The sequence below is a fragment of the Mastigoproctus giganteus genome, chromosome 2 (genome assembly GCF_048544385.1).
Source record: "Mastigoproctus giganteus isolate SK-2022 chromosome 2, ASM4854438v1, whole genome shotgun sequence".
In the NCBI taxonomy this organism is placed as follows: Eukaryota; Metazoa; Arthropoda; class Arachnida; order Uropygi; family Thelyphonidae; genus Mastigoproctus; species Mastigoproctus giganteus.
The window spans coordinates 134,560,606-134,581,740 of NC_143576.1; the positions used below are offsets into that span (position 1 = coordinate 134,560,606).

The window sequence follows — 21,135 nt, forward strand, 5'->3', positions numbered from 1 at the left end:
CACCTTCACGATGGAGGGACTGTTAGTAATCCTGGGTATAACCTCCATGCACAAGTACATGGTGGGTGACCACCCAGGTGTGAACCAACGTAAGCAGGGGTCAAGGTGTGGCGCCCACACCACATGGAGGAACACCACCCCTCTATGTTACCAGGCAGTACTAGGTGGTAGATGACTCTCATCAACCGGTGAAATACCACCACTTTGCTTATTGGAGGCTTGAAGTGGTGGAACCCATGTTTAGTCTCTAGAGCTAAGTTCCGGTCAACCCTTCCCTATCTCTTCCATCATGCAGTATGATTGATGACTTTTGAGGTTATGATGAACGTCGTGGCAAGATCCAATATTCCTTACATTTCGAGGGTACAGCTCTAAAACTGTGTTCGCAGGCCGGCCGCTAGTTAGTACACCGGACCGAACCTATTGGTAACTCTCTAGGAGGCTTCCGGATCAGCTAGTGTATCATCTTGCTACCTCTACTCCGCCAGATACTGACTGGAGGGAGTCCGAGTTGTGTGTAGGCGGGGAGCATTGTCGAGGCCATGTTATGTCAAGGATCTGGGTATAATCTTACCAAGTGTATGCCATATCCAAAATTTCATTACTTCATACAGCATGTCCCACCCACTTTTTCTTACTATTGAATACACCATGAATTGTCAAACTAATAGAGCAAGCTTATCTGCGAAAAGATCTAAACCTCCCAAGGACTTCCTAATTCATTTCACAAATATACGTGGCCTCGATTCTAATCTCAACGATGTCCATTTCCAATTGCAGTCTGCCAAAGCCCATGTGCTTTTTCTGACAGAATCTCAGTTATCAGTTGATTCAACTACTGCTCATCTCAGATGTCAAAATTATTCGCTGTATGATTCCTTTCACCTCAAAGGTGGTACTTGTGCATATGTCCGTTCTGATACTCCCTGTCAGAGACTTGGCAATTTGGAATCTCCTCTCTTTGATCTTCTCTGGCTTAAAATCTCTCTACCTCATTGTGTCAAATTCATCTGTTGTATCTACCGTTCTCCCAACTCCACCAATCACTTGGAGCTCTTTGACTTCCTCTCTTTGCAACTTGACTTTCTCCAGTCCAACTTTCCTAACAGTGAGGTAATAATTTTCTTTGGTGATTTTAATGTTCACAACTCCAGCTGGCTTCCATTTTCTAGTTACACCGACCCAGCAGGTCGAGATGCTGAGGCTTTTGCAATTACTAATGACCTAGCACAAATTGTTCATTTACCTACAAGAATACCGGACAATCCTAATCATACAGCCAATATGCTTGATCTTTTTCTCACAAATAACCCTTCTAAGTACACAGGCGAAGTGAAAGGTCCTTTAGGCACTTCAGATCACAACTTGGTGATTGTCTCTTCTCCAATGGAACCTTTATCTCATGGCTATTCCCAACCTCGTGTTGTTTGGCATTACAAGAATGCAAAATGGGATGACCTCCGAGACTTCTTTTCTTCTTTTCCTTGGTCGGAATACTGTTTCAAAACTTCCGATGACAACGTTTGCTCAGATCATGTCAGTGGTATTATTCTTGCAGGAATGGAATCCTTTATCCCACACTCCACTTTAAAATCTCGTCCTTTATCTAAACCTTGGTTTAACAATAAATGTGCTAAGGCTGTTCAAGAGAAGAATGTTGCATATCGTAATTGGCTTGTTTCTAATTTTTCAGTTTCATTTTCTGCCTACACCAAAGCTCACAACAATTGTAAAACAGTTATTAATCAGTCCAAACTAGAGTTTGAACGGGCTAAGAGTAGAAAACTTGCTTCTTGCCCTAATGGTAGCCGAGCATTCTGGTCTCTTACCAAAGCTATTGGCCGCAACTTTTGCCCATCTCTGCTCCCACCTCTGTCCAAACCAGATGGTTCTGTTGTCACTTCAGCCAGGGATAAAGCTGACCTGCTAGCATCCCATTTTTCTTCCAGCTCACGTATTAATTACCTTGGTAAAACACCTCCCACCATTCCCAACACGCTCCATTCAATGCCTTGTGTGGTCTTCCGTCAAAAGGATATCAGAAGCATTTTGATGAATCTTGATGCTAAGAAAGCTCCAGGTCCTGATGGTATTTCTCCACTTGTTCTCAAAACCTGTGCTCCCGAACTTACTACTATCCTTTGCCGCCCTTTTTTTCACTTTCTTATTCAAAAGGTGTTTTTCCTTCTGCTTGGAAATTTACTCATATCCAGCCAGTTCCTAAAAAGGGTGACAAATCCCTCCCATACAATTATCGTCCCACTGCAATTACTTCTACTCTTTCTAAAGTAAGGGAGAAATCAATTAACCGCCAACTGTTAAACTACCTAGAAACCTTCCGTCTGATCAACAATCGCCAGTATGAATTCCGTCAGTGTCGATCCACTGGTAATATTCTGGCTTATGTTACCCATTTATGGACTAATTCAATGGAAAGGTTCGGTGAAACACAAGTAGTTGCTCTTGACATCTCAAAGGCTTTTGATCGTGTTTAGCATAAAGGTCTTCTACACAAGCTTCCATCTTATGGTTTTCCAACTGTTTTTAGTAATTGGTTTTCCAGTTTTCTCACTGATCGCTCACTGAGGGTGATGGTAGATGGCTCTCTGTCTTCTAACTTCTCCACTAATGCCGGTGTCCCCCAAGGTTCAGTTCTTTCCCCCACTCTTTTCCTCTTGTATATTAATGAACTTCTTCCATTGACTGGAAATCCTATCCATAGTTTTGCCGATGATAGCACATTGCATTCCACTTTCCATTTTGAGAAACCTTGTCCTGCTCAATCAGCTTCAACTTCTCGAAAATCTGCTATCAATTCCTTAAATGCCGATCTTCAGGTAATTCTCCAGTGGGGCAAAGACAACTTAGTTGATTTCAATCCTTCTAAAACTCAGTCTTGTCTTATATCTCGCAAAAAGGATTCTTCCTATGCTTGTCTTTAGTGATACTCCGATTTCTAGGCAAAATGATATATCTCTTTTGGGGATTACCCTGACTTCTAATCTCTCTTGGCACAAGCACATTACAAATATTGCTTCCTCTGCATCTAGAAAACTTGGTTTTCTCTTTCGCTCTTGGCATTACTTTACTTCCAAACAGCTGCTCACTCTGTATAAATCGCAAATCCGCCCTGCCATGGAATATTGTTCCCACATCTGGGGTGGTGCCCCCAAAACCTCTCTCAGGCTTCTTGATTCCATTCAGAAGAGGGCAGTTAGGTTAATTAATGATTCATCTCTAACAGAGTCTCTCCACTCGCTTTCTCATAGACGTACTGTTTCTGCTGCATGCCTCTTCTACAGATACTTCCATGGGCACTGTTCTTAATTAGCTTCTATAATTCCCGCTCTCTCTCTCTCTCTCTCTCTCTCTCTCTCTCTCTCTTCAAAACAGTCCGAATATGTGCCGCCACCAGTCAACATCCATTTACTGTCCAACTTCAAACCCACAGAACCAACTTTTCATCTTCCTCATTTATTCATTCAACTGCCGTTTTCTGGAACAACCTTCCTTCATACGTATTTCCTGAAAATTACAATCTACAGAAGTTCAAGTCCAATGTCAATAAATATCTTCTTTCGTCTTCTCAACCTCCAACCCAAGCACGGTACTAAGTACTATAGGTTCTAATACCTCTCGTGTTTGGGGTTCACATAAAAAAAAAAAAAAAAAACTTGTTCATCATTACTTTTGTTTCAGCCATATTCATCTTTAGTCCAAAATCCTTACTAACTCTGCATAACTGATTAAGATTTTCCTCAAATTCTTTGGGATCGTGACTTATGACCACAATGTCATCTGCAAATCGTAAATGGTTTAGGTACTCTCCATTCAACATTGACTCCTTTCTGCGACCAGTCTAATCTTCTGAAAGCTTCCTCAAGGGCAGCAGTAAACAACTTCAGAGATATTGTATCTCTTTGTCCAACTCCTTTCTCAATTTTAAATTTGCTACTGTCTTTGTCTAATCTAATAAAGGAGGTAGCATTCTCATATATTTTATTCAAAATCATGATATATGGGGTATCTGTGCCTTGTCTTTCCAGTGCCTGAAACATTACCTTATGCTGTATGGAGTCAAATGCCTTTTCATAATCCACAAATGCCAGGCATAATGGTGTTTTATATTCATTTGCTTTCTCCATTAGCTGTGATATTATGTGAAGGCAGTGGCAGATTTCCACACAGGCGCATGAGGCACGTGCCTGGGGCCTCTTAAATCAAGGGGGCCTCTTAAATCAAGGGGGCCTCAAATTTCAGGTCTCAAAAAAAAAATTGTTTCATTTTAAATTTTTACACTCATCTTTATTACCGTTACTGAATAAAACTATAATTTAAGATGAGAAGTTAGTAAACTCTTATGCGAATATCCCTACATATTATATGAAATATCTATGCGAACTAAGTGAATCTGAAGTAGAATACATATTATCATTAATGCTTAAATTAAACACTTTCAGTTTTTTCCTAGTGGAGGTAATTCCACGAGTGAAGAACCCTGTGACGATATTGCTCAAGAAACGATATTAGATTTGTTCGCGGAGGCAGTTCAAAACTATTCGCAACTAATTGGGAACCAATAAGCAAGCGCAGTAGTCTTTTAAAGCCTCTGAAATCACTACTGCACTGGCTCACATGTAACGGAGCATCGTCTTTTTTAATATTTTGGAACTAACATTTCACTCACGAATCTGTTACAAATTACTAGAGTTTGGTGTAGTTAGTGTTTTAGTGTAGGAGTATTTTTGTTTTGTTATCAAGTAAGTATCTGTAATATCTTATGTATTGTTTATGTATTTATCAAAATTGATTGTCACGAGGCATGACATTTGTAGCAAGTGATAATTGGGAATTAATTTTTTAATTCCCAATTAATAAAATATGTATGAAAGAATTGTGCAACCAAAATGATTAAAACCGCAACAGCAAATCTAGAGCGTGTGCTATAGTAAAAACGTGCGCGTAGAATGCACACTGTAGTAGTACCGAAAATATTTAGAGGGGACCTCAAAATTGAATTACACCTGGGGCCTCTGAAGTGCTAAATCCGCCACTGTGTGAAGGTGATCCATAGTTGAGAATCCTGTCCTAAAGCCAGCTTGCTCTTTCAGTTAATTCTCATCAAGTATTCTTTCTAATGTTAGTAATGACCCTTGTGAACAACTTGTAGATGTGGGATAACAAGCTAATTGATCTATAATTTCCAATTTCTGATTTATCTCCTTTCTTATGAAGCAAAACTATGATTGCATTATTCCACTCCTAGGCAACACACCTTTTCTAATGCATTTTGTGAAGAGTCTTGCCAGTTTCTGTGCCATGTCTCTGCCTCCGAATTTTAACTTTTTAACTTAGTTACTCTACAATAACTTCATCTTCCCCCGGGACTTTCTGATTCTTCATTTTCTTCAACACATGTTCTACTTCATCAGGAAGGATATTGGGTATGTTGTATGTGTTGTTCTACTTTTCTTGTGTTAAATCTTCTTATGTCCTTTCTGAGTCTCTTTCTATGTCTTTGCATAACTCAGTATACTCAGTTTTCTCCTTGTCAGTGTTTATCTTGCTCTTCATTTGTCGTCTTCGGTTCATCAAGACAAGTGTTTCTTGACTAATTTTTTTCTTCTTTGGATTTCTTTTTACCTATAGGTTTCTTGGGCTTTATCACTTTCGGAAAGTTGTAATATTCCTCATCGATATCTTGGTCCTGAACTGTCGGCAGATGCTCAAACTTGTTCTTAAATTCCAGATCGTACTGCTTTTTCTCCTCTTTTGTTATCTCAAAGACCTTCGTATTATTTACTCGAGTCAGTTTTTTTCCTTTCTTTTCTTACATCTATATCAAGTGTGCATCTTACCATTCTGTGATCACTTCCAACATTTACCTTGTTTGGAGCGATAACATCATTCACGATATGTCTTCCGTTAGTGAGGATGAAGTCGATTTCATTAGTTGTTAATCCATTTGGGCTCTTTCGTGTCCACTTTCTGTTCGACCTTTTCTTGAAAGAAGTGTTCATTACTGACAGTCCTTGAGATTCTGCAAATTCCACAAGTCTTTCACCAATTCCACAATTTCCTATAGTTCCTCTTTCTGTACTGTTTTGCCTTTTTCCAACCTTGGTATCACCAAGGTTGGAAAAAGGCATTTGGCACATGGTATCGCCCCACAAACATCACTAAAAGGGATTGATATGATGGTCAAGGTGTTCTCGTCTGGGGAGGTGTTATCTTGGATGGACGTACACAACTCCAGATACCGGAAGGCGGTACTGTAACTGGTGCACGCTACTGTACTGCGGTAATCCTTCCCCATGTGCATCTGTTCCGAGGTGCCCCTGGCCCAGAGTTTGTGTTTATGGATAATAATGCCACACCCCATTGCAATGCAGCTGCGATATGCTTGTGGAAAGTGAGGACATTGTGTGTATGGATTGGCCTGCCCGTTCCGCTGATCTAAATCCCATCAAACACACATGGGATGCTCTGGGGAAACACCTAGTGGCACGTCCACACCCACCAGAAAATGTTCATCAGCTGAAGATGGCGCTGACAGAGGAATGGATGATGTTACCACAAGAACTTATCGACAACATTGTTCTAAGTATCGACAGGTGGTGCAAAGCCTGCATCGACATTAGGGGTGGCCATATCTCTTACTCAGAACCACCTGTTCTCAGGAGATGGAACCCTTTGTTCCATCTTTGGCAGTGATGCATCTGTATCATGGCAGCCAGTGCTATGTTGCCATTTTTGAATAAAGTCCCTCTGTACCGTTTTGTTCATGTTGTTGTGTCGGTGTTGTTTCCTTCATCATTTCTGTACCTCACGATGTTCCTTTGGTATGCGTTTCCCATATCCAGGCCACTCCTATGAGAAACCACAAGTGAAAACCTGACTGGTCCTTAAATTTTGCACACCAGTGTACATCCCTACAAACCTGACTGAAGTGTTTAAGGCTTTAAATAGGTTGAGTGGTTAAACTAAATGAATGGATAAACTAAATCTAAATGGGTGAACTAATTTGGTGAGTAATGCTCATGACATCTTTACTCTTACTTGGATGGCACCAACAGGCAGACAAAAATTTCAATTGGTAAAGAGAGGATGTAGAATAGATGTGCAGAAATTTGCTTTCAGCCAGGAAGTAATTGACTGTGGAATAACCCTTGAATAAATTCAAAGAAGCTTCTTGGAACAAATTAATAGAAGGACTGAGAAAATTAAGTGGGATTTTTATGGCTAATGTTTTATAAGTTTGCGTCCCTAAATCATTTAACCACCACAGTTAGTATGAGCTTAGCACACCCAGAGTCCTGAACTGGATATCATCATTCTTCTCTTTCTTGGTGATCCCCCTTCCACTTCCTCCTCTTGTGTTCTCTCTATCTCTCTCTCTCTCTCTCTCTCTCTCTCTCTCTTTTTTTGGCTGGTGCAGAGAAAGCCTCAGGCTTCCTTGCACCATATGGCTAAAAATAACAATAGAAATACTTGCAGAATAGATGACCAAAAATTTTACTCTAGTCAAAGATTGATTGCTTAATTGTTGGATTAGACTCCACTTACCCTTGTGGAGAATTATCTAAATTCAAAGAAAGGCTAAACAAATACCTGAAATAAATACATAACTGAAATAACAGGTGGTTATATTAGTTACAAGGTTTTTTTTTTTTTGACTGATATATACATAAGCTTGCTTCCATGCATCATTTTACCAATACTAATATTAAATAGATAATGACAAAAATAATATTAGCATTAAATACCTGAGTGAGTCAATACATGTATCTAACACTCCAGATAAGTGGTCAAGGCTTTCCAAGTATGAATCTGTTAAACCACCCATTGATATTATCTGTTCATCATTATAGGAACAGTGTAGTCACCATAACAATTAATCATTCACTGTTGCAGCACCTGCAAAAAATAAAAATAAATACATTATAAAATACTGAAATTAAAACATTAAGAAATACAATTGTACAAATTTTCATAAACAAAATATTTTAAAAAAATTACATTCTTTAAAAATTACAGGTGGCAATATAACCAAATCAACATGATTCTTTACTAGTGCAAGAGTTTTGGCATCACATGGGTTTTACATACAACTCAGTTTTGAGGTAGCATGTTTTTTTTTTTTTGCTTTTCTCTCAAAGCAGTAAGATTCTTTTCTACAGCCAACTTGTACAGAAACAAATCTGTTTTCTAGTTACATATATAAATATTGAAAAAATAAAACTGATACACTTCCTCTGTGATAAATAAAGGCATTTCTTTCTGTGAAAACATCACAATGGTTAAATCACTTCTTACTGAATGTTATTCAGTACTAACTAACAATAAATGAGAAAAATTAGGGGGGAAAAAATCTATAATACAGTACATAGTACTTATTATTACCATGCGTTGAAGGTTGAGATGATGAAAGAAGATACTTGTTGGCATTAGACTTGAATTTCTGTAATTGCAATTTTCAGAAAATATGTATGAAGGGAGGGTATTTCAGAAAGCAGAAGTTCAATGAATAAATAGGGAAGGTGAAGAGTTGATGCTTGGCTACCATTTGGACAAGAAACAAGTTTTCTACTCTTAGCCTGTTTGAAATTAGTTGGAACCGATTAATAACTGCTTTGCAATTGTTGCGACCTTTAGTGTAGGCAGAAAATGAACCTGGATATTTCGATAGAACCCAATTGAGATTTGCAACATTCTTATCTTGAACAGCCTTAACACATTTACTGGAAAATCAATGTTTAGATAAAGGAGGAGCTTTTAAGTTACAGTGTAGAATAAAGGATTTCATCCCCACAACAATTATTTAACTGACATGATCAGAGGAAACACTGATGTCAGAAGATTTAAAAGGCGCCTCCATAGCCAGGTGGGCAGGAGCAGCAGTGCATAGCACACGCTTCTTGATTAGACCGGGGTTCGAGCTTGTGACCACCAAATATGGAAGATGCGGAAAGGTCAGGGAATGACCACCACATATCTCCAGAGCAATATGGCCTTAGCTGCTAATGCTATTAAAAACCAAATAACAAACAAACAGAAGATTTAAAACAGTAATCCAACCAAGGAAAAGAAAAAAAGAAATCTCGCAGATCATCCAATTTGGCATTCTTGTAATGCAAAACAACACGAGATTGAGAATGGCCACAAGAGAAAGGCTCCACTAGAGAAAAGACCATCACCAAGTTTTGATCTAATATACCTAGAGGGCCACTCACACACAGCCAACTCATGTGAGTGAGTTGGTTGATTGGTTAGGATTGTCTGGTCTTCTGATAGGTAAAGGAACAATCTGTATGAGGTCATTAGTAACTACAAAATCCTCAGCATCTCAACAAACTGCATCTGTGTGACTAGAAAACAGATGTCACCTGGAGTTTAGCATTAGTAGAGGCATATGATGCAAGAAACCAAGCTTATACAACATTTAGCCAAAAAAAAAAAAAAAAAACCCTTCCTATTTAACCCGTCCATTCCTTCAAAAGTTTGTCCACTTTTTCCTTGAATTTATTTAAGCTTTTCCTTTTTTTTTTTTTATTTAATTTATTTATTTAATTTATTTAAGCTTAAGAATTTCTTCGTAAGAGCAACCCTTCGTACCGTTCACTAACCTTGTTGCCCTTCTCTGTACTCGTTCCAGCAGCTCTACATCCTTCTTGAAATGCGGCTTCCAGACACGTATACATTACTCAAGATGCGGCCTGACCATTGCCTTATACAAGGGAATAATCACCTCCCTATCCCTGCTAGAAAAATTCCTGTATATCATTGATAAGACACCATGAGATACTCTTGCAGCCCGTCTGCACTGCTCAGAGAACTTCATATCTGCCTGCACAATTACCCCCAGGTCCTTTTCATTCTCTACCACTGTCCCTGTAGTACCACAGATTTGATACGTTACTCTGGGATTGCTGTTTCCCATATGTAATACTTTACATTTGTCAATGTTAAACCATTTGCCACCTCTCAGCCCATCTGCTCAACCTTTCCAGATCCTGTTGCAGCAGCATAGTGTCAGTAGTGTCCTTGACAACCCTGCCAACCTTTGTATCATCTGCAAACTTGGACATTAAGCTTGATATACCATCATCAATATCATTTATAAATACAGAAAACAATAATGGATCCAACACTGAACCCTGAGGGACTCCACTAATAACATTAGTCCACGATGAGCAGTGTCCATTGATTACCACTCTTTGTCTTCTGCCACTCAACCATCCCTTTATCCATAGCAACAATTTACCACCAATGCCACACTGCTCCAATTTGTGCAACAGTCTTCCATGTGCCACAGTATCAAAAGCCTTTCTAAGATCCAAATATATAATATCAAAGTTATTCCCTGCATCCAATTCTTTTGTGACTACATCATAGTATCCAATCAAATTGGTCAGGCAAGACCATCCCTTAACAAAACCATGCTGTGTCTGAGCTATAACTGAATTCTTGTCAAGATGATCCTGCAGTGCTTTTTAAACCAGTGCTTCCAATAAGTTTCCTGGAACAGAAGTTAAACTCACAGGTCTATAATTACTTTGGTCAGCCTTTGATCCTCCTTTGTGAATTGGGGTTACATTTGCACATCTCCAGTCTGTGGGTACCTCCCTGAGTCCAAGGAAGCTCTCATAATTATGGCTAACGGATTACTTACTTCCTTTGCTGCCTCCTTTAATATAACTGGATAGATCCCATCCACCCCAAGTGCCTTTCTTGTATTTATCTTCAACAATTTCTCCTCCACTTTACTCTCAATTATTACAAGATCATCTAGCTCACTGCCAGTGTTTAATTCATCTATGGCATTCCCCTTCCTGAATAACTCCTCATCTACATTATTTAAATAATGCAGATGCTAAATATTGATTTAGTTTGTTAGCTACCTGAGCAGGATCATGAAAAGTTGAACCATCGATATCAAGTCGACCAATCTGATTCATCCCCTTTCTTCTAGAGTTTACATAAGTAAAGAACTCATTCCTGTTTTTCTTTGCATCCCCTGCCAAAGATTTCTCGTAATCTGCCTTCGCCTGCCTAACCTCTTTTGTAACTTGTTTACAGATCAACTTATATCTATCATAGGCTTCTGTGTCACATATTAATTTATAGGTATCCCATGCATTTTTCTTCTATGCCATATATCTCATTAGTTCATCTGACATCCATTTAAACCTGAACCTTGAACAATATTTCTTAGTTGGTATGTAAAGCCTAGTAGCTAGCAAGATAAGTTCTTTGAATGCTTCCCATTTTCAGTTTGCTGTTGGTAACATCATCAGTTGGTCCCACTGTATAGAATTTAAATACTGTCTCAGACGATCATAGTCGCCTTTACGAAAGCAATAACCTTCCCTTTACCCTTGATGGTAGTTACCTCCTTGAGTAAATCCCACTTCAGCACACCGTGATCACTGCCACCTAGTGGTTCCTGTAACTGCAGATTCTTAATGCATGAAGAATCACTACTGATAATCAAATCAAGAGTATTGCTCCCTCTAGTTGCCTCCTGAACATGCTGATTTAGAAAACAATCATCCAATAAATCCACAAAAGCCTTGCTACTGTGTGAGTGAACAACCCACAAATTCCAGTCAATATCTGGGAAATTAAAATCCCCCATTGTAAGACTCTCTGATTTACTGGCCCACTCGTTTTCCCTGTACAGTTTCTTATTATACTCATCAGAGTCATTAGGCCTACAGCACACTCCTACTCTCAATTTTGATCTCCCAATGCTTATGTCACACCAAACTGTCTCGACACTGCACTGTCCAACGATGTCGACTGGCTTCACTTCCTTGGATTTTGTGTGTTTCTTAACTAATAGCATAACCCCTCCTCCTTTCCTATCCTGTCTATCCTTTCTGTAGACGTTGTACTCCCCAAATTCCAGATCTGCATTACTTATATCTGTGTGACACCACGTCTCTGATATCCCAACAATATCCGCCTATGATGCTTTGAGCAATACCTCAAATTCATCAAATTTATTTACCAAACTCCTAGCATTGGTGTACACGCAAGTATACATGCACCTGTTCTTTTTCTTAGCTACCCTAACACAACCCATGTGTTTACTTGTACCCCAATGACTCCCAGCAGTCTCTGAAATATCCTGCATCTTATTTTCCAGGCTGGTGCTCATTCCAATAGAAGCAGTGCAAGAATCATTTTCACCTCTGCCAGTGGCTACTGTTAATCTATTAGTCCTTGTATCCCCCCCAATCTAGCAGTTTTCCGACCCACCTAACACTGCCTCAATAGCATCAGCAAACATTCTTGCATCCTTTCTATTTAAGTGTATCCCATCCCTGTAGAAGCAGTCTCTCCTGTTAACAAGTACAGTCCAGACTGAAAAAAATTGTACCCCTTGAGCCTTGCACAATCTTTTCCAGGGATGAATTGATCGACAGCGCTCTCATCATATACTCCTTCCTATCTTGTCTGGGCAGAATTCCAGACACTTTCAAATTCAACCCTAATTCATGGCTTTTTTTCAATAGTGACCTGTACTTGTTAAGTAATTCTGCTGGTCTCCTACTCTTAATATCAATAGTGCCGACGTGTACAACTATATCATCTTTTGTGCCCTTAAAAGATGATATCCGCTCTACAACGTCATCAACCTTTGCCCCTGGCAGACACACCCTGGTCCTGATCCACCTATCCTTTTTACAAAGCATGTTTCCCATTTCCCTGACAATAGAGTCACCAGCAACTACTAGTTCCTTTGGGACTAGCGCATTCGGCCTTGGGGAATCTTCTGTGGAATTTGGAATCTTCTCGGGCTTAAAATCTCTCTACCTCATTGTGTCAAATTCATCTGTTGTCTCTGCAGTTCTCCCAACTACACTAATCACTTGGAGTTCTTTGACTTCCTCTCTTTGCAACTTGACTTTCTCCAGTCCAACTTTCCTCACAGTGAGGTAATTTTCCTTGGTGATTTTAATGTTCAGAACTCCACCTGGCTTCCATTTTCTAGTCACATCGACCCTGCTGGTCGAGATACTGAGGCTTTTCCAATTACTAATGACCTTGCAAAGATTGTTCATTTACCTACAAAAATACTGCACAATCCTAATCATACAGCCAACACGGTTGATCTTTTTCAAACAAACAACCCTTCTAAGTACAAGGTCGAAGTGAGAGGTCCTTTAGGCACTTCAGATCACAACTTGGTGATTGTCTCTACTCCAATGTAGCCTTTATCTCATAGCTATTCCCAACCTCGTGTTGTTTGGCATTACAAGAACGCAAAATGGGATGACCGGCGAGATTTATTTTCTTCTTTTCCTTTGTCGGATTACTGTTTCAACACTTCTGATTTCAACGTTTGTTCAGATGGTGTCAGTGAAATTATTCTTGCAGGAATGGAATCCTTTATCCCACACTCCTCTTTAAAATCTTGTACTTTATCTAAACCTTGGTTTTCCATTAAATGTGCTAAGGCTGTTCAAGAGAAGAACGTTGCATATCGTAATTGGCTTGTTTCTAATTCTTCAGCTTCATTTTCTACCTACACCAAAGCTCGCAACAATTGTAAAGCAGTTATTAATCAGTCCAAACTAGAGTTTGAACAGACTAAGAGTAGAAAACTTGCTTCTTGCCCTAATGGTAGCCGAGCATTCTGGTCTCTTGCCAAATCTATTGGCCACAACTTTTGCCCATCTGTGCTCCCACCTCTGTCCAAACCAGATGGTTCTGTTGTCACTTCACCCAAGAATAAAGCTGACCTGCTAGCATCCCATTTTTCTTCCAACTCATGTATTAATGATCTTGGTAAAACACCTCTCTTCATTCCCAACACACTTCATTCAATGTTTCCTGTGGTCTTCCGTCAAAAGGATGTCAGAAGGATTTTGACGAATCTTGATGCTAAGAAAGCTCCAGGTCCCGATGGTATTTCTCCACTTGTTCTCAAAATCTGTGCTCCTGAACTTACTTCTATCTTTTGCAGACTTTTTTCACTTTCTTATTCAAAGGTGTTTTTCCTTCTGCTTGGAAATTTTCTCATATCCAGCCAGTTCCTAAAAAAGGGTGACAAATCTCTCCCATCCAATTATCGTCCCATTGCAATTACTTCTACTCATTTTAAAGTAATGGAGAAATCAATTAACCGCCAACTCTTAAACTACCTAGAAATCTTCCGTCTGATCAACGATCGCCAGTATGGATTCCGTTAGTGTCGATCCACTGGTGATATTCTGGCTTATGTTACCCATTTATGGACTAATTCAATGGAAAGGTTTGGTGAAACACAAGCAGTTCCTCTTGACATCTCAAAGGCTTTTGATCGTGTTTAGCATAAAGGTCTTCTAAACAAGCTTCCATCTTATGGTTTGCCATAAGATGTTTTTAATAATTGATTATCCAGTTTTCTCTCTGATCGCTCACTGAGGGTGATGGTAGATGGCTCGCTGTCTTCTAACTTCTCCACTAATGCCGGTGTCCCCCAAGGTTCAGTTCTTTCCCCCACTCTTTTCCTCTTGTATATTAATGACCTTCTTCCATTGACTGGAAATCCTGTCCATAGTTTTGCTGATGATAGCACATTGCATTCCACTTTCCATTTTGAGAAACCTTGTCCTGCTCAATCAGCTTCAACTTCTCGAAAATCTGCTGCCAATTCCCTAAATGCAGATCTTCAGGTAATTCTCCAGTAGGCCAGAGAAAACTTAGTTCATTTCAATCCTTCTAAAACTCAGTCTTGTGTTATATCTCGCAAAAAGGATTCTTCTGCTCCTATGCTTATCTTTGGTGACACTCTGATTTCTAGGCAAAATGACATATCTCTTCTGGGGATTACTCTGACTTCTAATCTCTCTTGGCACATTACAGATATTGCTTCCTCTGCATCAAAAAAACTTGGTTTTCTCTTTTACTCTCAGCGTTACTTTTCTTCGATATAGCTGCTCACCCTGTATAAATCGCAAATCCGCCCTACCATGGAATATTGTTCCCACATATGGGGTGGTGCCCCCAAAACCTCTCTCAGGCTTCTTGATTCCATTCAGAAGAGGGCAGTTAGGTTAATTAATGATTCATCTCTAACAGAGTCTTTCCACTCGGTGTGTCATAGACGTATTATTTCTGCTGCATGCCTCTTCTACACATTTTCCATGGGCACGGTTCTGAGTTATGCAAAGCCATTAGAAAGAGACTCAGACAGGACATAAGAAGATTTAACACAAGAAAAGTAGAATAAGCATTAAGGGAAAACAAAGGATTTAAATCAGCAGCCATGAGCAGTAATACAGAAAGACAAATGATACTGAAACTGAAGAATAGCGATGGTGTACTTATAAACAGCAGAGAATGCATAATTCAAATAGCAGAAGACGACTTGAGAGAATTATACAAGGAAAATGCAATCATGGTTTTGCTGCATAAGAAAGGAGATAAATCAGAACTTTGAAATTATAGACCAATTAGCTTGTTATCCCACATCTACAAGTTGTTTACAAGGGTCATTACTAACAGATTAGAAAGAATACTTGATGAGAGAATCAACCGAAAGAGCAAGCTGGCTTTAGGACAGGATTCTCAACTATGGATCACCTTCATGTAATATCACAGCTAATGGAGAAAGCAAATGAATATAAAACACCATTATGCCTGGCATTTGTGGATTATGAAAAGGCATTTGACTCCATGCAGCATAAGGCAATGTTTTGGGCACTGGAAAGACAAGGCATAGGTACCCCATATATTATGATTTTGAAGAAAATATATGAGAGTGCTACCTCCTTTATTAGACTAGTAAACTACCTCCTTTATTTTACTACACAAAGACTGTAGCAAATTTAAAATCGAGAAAGGAGTTCGACAAGGAGACACAATATCTCAGAAGCTGTTTACTGCTGCCCTTGAGGAAGCTTTCAGAAGATTAGACTGGTCGCAGAAAGGAGTCAATGCGAGCGGAGAGTACCTAAACCATTTACAATTTGCAGATGACATTGTGGTTATAAGCGATGATCCCAAAGAATTAGAGGAAAATCTTAATCAGTTATGCACAGTTAGTAAGGATTTTGGACTAAAGATGAATATGGCTAAAACAAAAGTCATGATGAACAAGTATGCCACGGAAAGGGAAATAATGATTGAAGGAGCAGTAATTGAAAAGGTGAAGTCATATACTTATCTGGGACAAGTTATTAGCTGTAATAATGATAAATGACTGGAAGTCAAGATAAGAATAAATTTTGGATGGATAGCATTCAGGAAATATAGTCACATACTGAAGAGCAATATCCCAGTTTGTCTGAAACGTAAAATAATGAATCAATGTATACTCCCCACCATGACTTATGGAAGTGAAACTTGGGCACTCACCAAAAGAATAGAAGAGAAGCTAAGAACTATACAGCGAAGAATGGAACAAGTTATATTGGGAATCAGACTGTTAGATAAGAAGAGAAACATATGGATTAGGCAGCCAACTCAAGTAAAGGACATTCTTATCAAAACTAAAGAACTAAAATGGTCTTGGGCAGAACACATTGCTCGAAGACATGATGACAGATGGACTAAGAAAATAACAGAATGGTACCCAAGAGGAGCTAGAAGAAAACGTGGAAGACAAAGGCGGAGATGGATAGATGAAATTCATGAGTTTGTGGGTAGTAGATGGATGGCCATTGCACAGAACAGAAGGAGCTGGAAAGTTGCTGTAGAGGCCTTCATCCTGCAGTGGATTGAAAATGGCTGATGATGATAATTAGATATGTGACCCAGGTTATTGGTGAACATTGGTGAAAAGTACAGCAAAATAATCTTTAAATATCATATCCTTTATTGATTGAGCTGTCTGCATGTGTGGACTTCCATAATCAGTTTTCGATAAGGATGGGTTCTGTGGAGTTTTGTTTCTTCATGAAATTTTGAAGTTGTAAAAATGATAATTTTGTACATAATGCTTTTAAATATTAATTCTTATTTGACTTCACTGCACAGCATAACAATAAAGTTATTATTACAAAACAAACCAGAAATTTTAAAAAAATATATAAATATATATATATATAAAATATGGTTAAAAATACTTGTTTTTTTTTCTTAAAGCAACAATATCTGCTACATTTATATATGTATCATCTAATTCATTTTCATGAACTTCAGGATTTGAATTCCATAGAATTTCTTCAGCAAGCCATAATCCAATAACAGTAACTGACAGATGTGATCTCCTCTGATTTAATGCATATATTCAAAGGCTGATGAATATTCAAATGTTGATTCTATTAAAACTGTGCATACTGTTAGTTGGAAAGCTGGATAAGAGATGGCAGCCCATGCAGTGAGAAATTTTGAAACAGTTTACACATAATTACATTATTTGAAATGTACTTGAAATTATCTTGGAAAAATGTAGATTTTCATGTAGACTAGGGACCCATACATGAAAAATGTAGGTTTTTTTTTTTTTTTTTTTATGTGAACCCCAAACACGAGAGGTATTAGAACCTATAGTACTTAGTACCGTGCTTGGGTTGGTGGTTGAGAAGATGAAAGAAGATATTTGTTGACATTGGACTTGAACTTCTGTAGATTGTAATTTTCAGGAAATACGTATGAAGGAAGGTTGTTCCAGAAAACGGCAGTTGAATGAATAAATGAGGAAGATGAAAAGTTGGTTCTGTGGGTTTGAAGTTGGACAGTAAATGGATGTTGGCTGGTGGCGGCACATGTTTGGACTGTTTTGAAAGAGAGAGCGGGAATTATAGAAGCTAATTCAGAAGAACAGTACCCATGGACGTATCTGTAGAAGAGGCATGCGGCAGAAACAGTGCGTCTATGAGAAAGCGAGTGGAGAGATTCTGTTAGAGATGAACATTAATTAAACTAACTGCCCTCTTCTGAATGGAATCAAGAAGCCTGTTTTGGGAGCACCACCCCAGATGTGGGAACAATATTCCATGGCAGGGCGGATTTGCGATTTATACAGAGTGAGCAGCTGTTTGGAAGAAAAGTATCGCCGAGAGCGAAAGAGAAAACCAAGTTTTTTAGATGCAGAGGAAGCAATATTTGTAATGTGCTTGTGCCAAGAGAGAGATTAGAAGTCAGGGAAATCCCTAAAAGAGATATATCATTTTGCCTAGAAATCGGAGTGTCACTAAAGATAAGCATAGGAGCAGAAGAATCCTTTTTGCGAGATATAAGACAAGACTCAGTTTTAGAAGGGTTGAAATCAACTAAGTTGTCTTTGCCACACTGGAGAATTACCTGAAGATCGGCATTTCAGGAACTGGTAGCAGATTTTCGAGAAGTTGAAGCTGATTGAGCAGGACAAGGTTTCTCAAAATGGAAAGTTGAATGCAATGTGCTATAATCGGCAAAACTATGGATAGGATTTCCAGTCAACGGAAGAAGGTCATTGATATACAAGAGGAAAAGAGTGGGGGAAAGAACTGAACCTTGGGGGACACCGGCATTAGTGGAGAAGTTAGAAGACAGAGAGCCATCTACGGTCAGAGAGAAAACTGGATAACCAATTACTAAAAACAGTTGGCAAACCATAAGATGGAAGCTTGTTTAGAAGACCTTTATGCCAAACACGATCAAAGCCTTTGAGATGTCAAGAGCAACTACTTGTGTTTCACCAAACCTTTCCATTGAATTAGTCCATAAATGGGTAACGTAAGCCAGAATATCACCAGTGGATCGACACTGACGGAATCCATAATGGCAATCGTTAATCAGACGGAAGGTTTCTAGGTAAAGAGTTGGCAGTTAATTGATTTCTCCATTACTTTAGAAAGAGTAGAAGTAATTGCAATGGGACGATAATTGGATGGGAAGGATTTGTCACCCTTTTTAGGAACTGGCTGGATATGAGCAAATTTCCAAGTAGAATGAAAAGCACCTTTGGAATAAGAAAGTGAAAAAAAGGCGGGAAAGAATAGGAGTAAGTTCAGGAGCACAGGTTTTGAGAACAAATGGAGAAATACCATCAGGACCTGGAGCTTTCTTAGCATCAAGATTCATCAAAATCCTTCTGATATCCTTTTGACGGAAGACCACAGGAGGCATTGAATGGAGCGTGTTGGGAATGGTGGGAGGTGTTTTACCAAGATCTTTAATACATGAGCTGGAAGAAAAATGGGATGCTAGCAGGTCAGCTTTATCCTTTGCTGCTCCCACCTCTGTCCAAACCATCTGGTTTGGACAGAGGTGGGAGCAGAGATGGGCAAAAGTTGCGGCCGATAGCTTTGGCAAGAGACCAGAATGCTCAGCTACCATTAGGGCAAGAAGCAAGTTTTCTACTCTTAGTCTGTTCAAACTCTAGTTTCGACTGATTAATAACTGCTTTACAATTGTTGCGAGCTTTGGTGTAGGTAGAAAATGAAGCTGAAGAATTAGAAACAAGCCAATTACGATATGCAACGTTCTTCTCTTGAACAGCCTTAGCACATTTAATGGAAAACCAAGGTTTAGATAAAGTAAAAGATTTTAAAGAGGAGTGTGGGATAAAGGATTCCATTCCTGCAAGAATAATTTCACTGACACCATCTGAGCAAACGTTGACATCAGAAGTGTTGAAACAGTAATCCGACAAAGGAAAAGAAGAAAATAAATTTCGCCGGTCATCCCATTTTGCGTTCTTGTAATGCCAAACAACACGAGGTTGGGAATAGCTATGAGATAAAGGCTACATTGGAGTAGAGACAATCACCAAGTTGTGATCTGAAGTGCCTAAAGGACCTCTCACTTTGACCTTGTACTTAGAAGGGTTGTTTGTTTGAAAAAGATCAAGCGTGTTGGCTGTATGATTAGGATTGTGCAGTATTCTTGTAGGTAAATGAACAATCTTTGCAAGGTCATTAGTAATTGCAAAAGCCTCATCATCTCGACCAGCAGGGTCGATGTGACTAGAAAATGGAAGCCAGGTGGAGTTCTGAACATTAAAATCACCAAGGAAAAATTACCTCACTGTGAGGAAAGTTGGACTGGAGAAAGTCAAGTTGCAAAGAGAGGAAGTCAAAGAGCTCCAAGTGATTAGTGTAGTTGGGAGAACGGTAGATACAACAGATGAATTTGACACAATGAGGTAGAGAGATTTTAAGCCAGAGAAGATCAAAGAGAGGAGATTCCAAATTGCCAAGTCTCTGATAGGGAATATCAGAACGGACATATGCACAAGTACCACCTTTGAGGTGAAAGGAATCATACAGCGAATAATTTGGGCATCTGAAATGAGCAGTAGTTGAATCAACCGATAACTGAGATTCTGTCAGAAAAAGTACATGGGGTTTGGCAGACTGCAAGTGGAAATGGACATCGTTGAGATTAGAATTGAGACCACGTATATTTGTGAAATGAATTAGGAAGTCCTTGGGAGGTTTAGATCTTTTCACAGATAAGCTTGCTCTATTAGTTTGACAATTCATGGTGTATTCAATAGTAAGAAAAAGTGGGTGGGACATGCTGTATGAAGTAATGAAATTTTTGGATATGGCGTACATGTGGTAAGAAAATACCCAGATCCTTGACATAACGTGGCCTTGACAATGCTCCCCGCATACACACTACTCGGACTCCCTCCAGCCACTATCTGGCAGAGTAGAGGTAGCAAGATTATACACTAGCTGATCCAGAAGCCTCCTAGAGCGTTACAAATAGGTTCGGTCCGGTGTACTAACTAGCGGCCGGCCTGCGAACACCGTTTTAGAGCTGTACCCTCGAAATGTAAGGAAGATTGGATCTCGCCATGATGTTCATCGTACCCTCAAAAGTCATGTCATATTGCATGATGGAAGAGATGGAGAAGGGTTGACCGGGAGTTAGTTCTGGAGACTAAACATGGGTTCCACCACTTCAAGCCTCCAATAAGCAAAGTGGTGGTATTTCACCTGTTGATGAGAGTCATCTACCACCTAGTACTGCCTGGTAACATAGAGGGGGGGGGGCGTTCCTCCATGTGGTGTGGGCACCACACCTCGACCCCTGCTTACGTTGGTTCACACCTGGGTGGTCACCCACCATGTACTTGTGCATGGAGGTTATACCCAGGATTACTAACAGTCCCACCATCGTGAAGGTGCAAGCAGAGGATTTGGCTGTCACAGACCATCCGGACTTCGCCGAAATTGGGTCCACTTGACTTGAGTGTCACTTGAA

At 39.4% G+C, this 21,135-nt stretch overlaps 1 protein-coding gene across 2 annotated transcripts in view; it reads right to left on the reverse strand.

Annotated features, from left to right (window-relative positions):
• LOC150089579 (E3 ubiquitin-protein ligase TRIM45-like) overlaps nucleotides 1–21,135 on the reverse strand; it is a 236,900-nt gene that overhangs the window by 208,803 nt on the left and 6,962 nt on the right. For both annotated transcript variants that reach the window (XM_090368677.1, XM_090368678.1), the window contains exon 2: nucleotides 7,767–7,917. In XM_090368677.1, coding sequence (XP_090224803.1) covers nucleotides 7,767–7,846 — 80 coding nt within the window. In that variant the 5' untranslated portion in view covers nucleotides 7,847–7,917. The remainder of the gene's footprint in view (nucleotides 1–7,766; nucleotides 7,918–21,135) is intronic.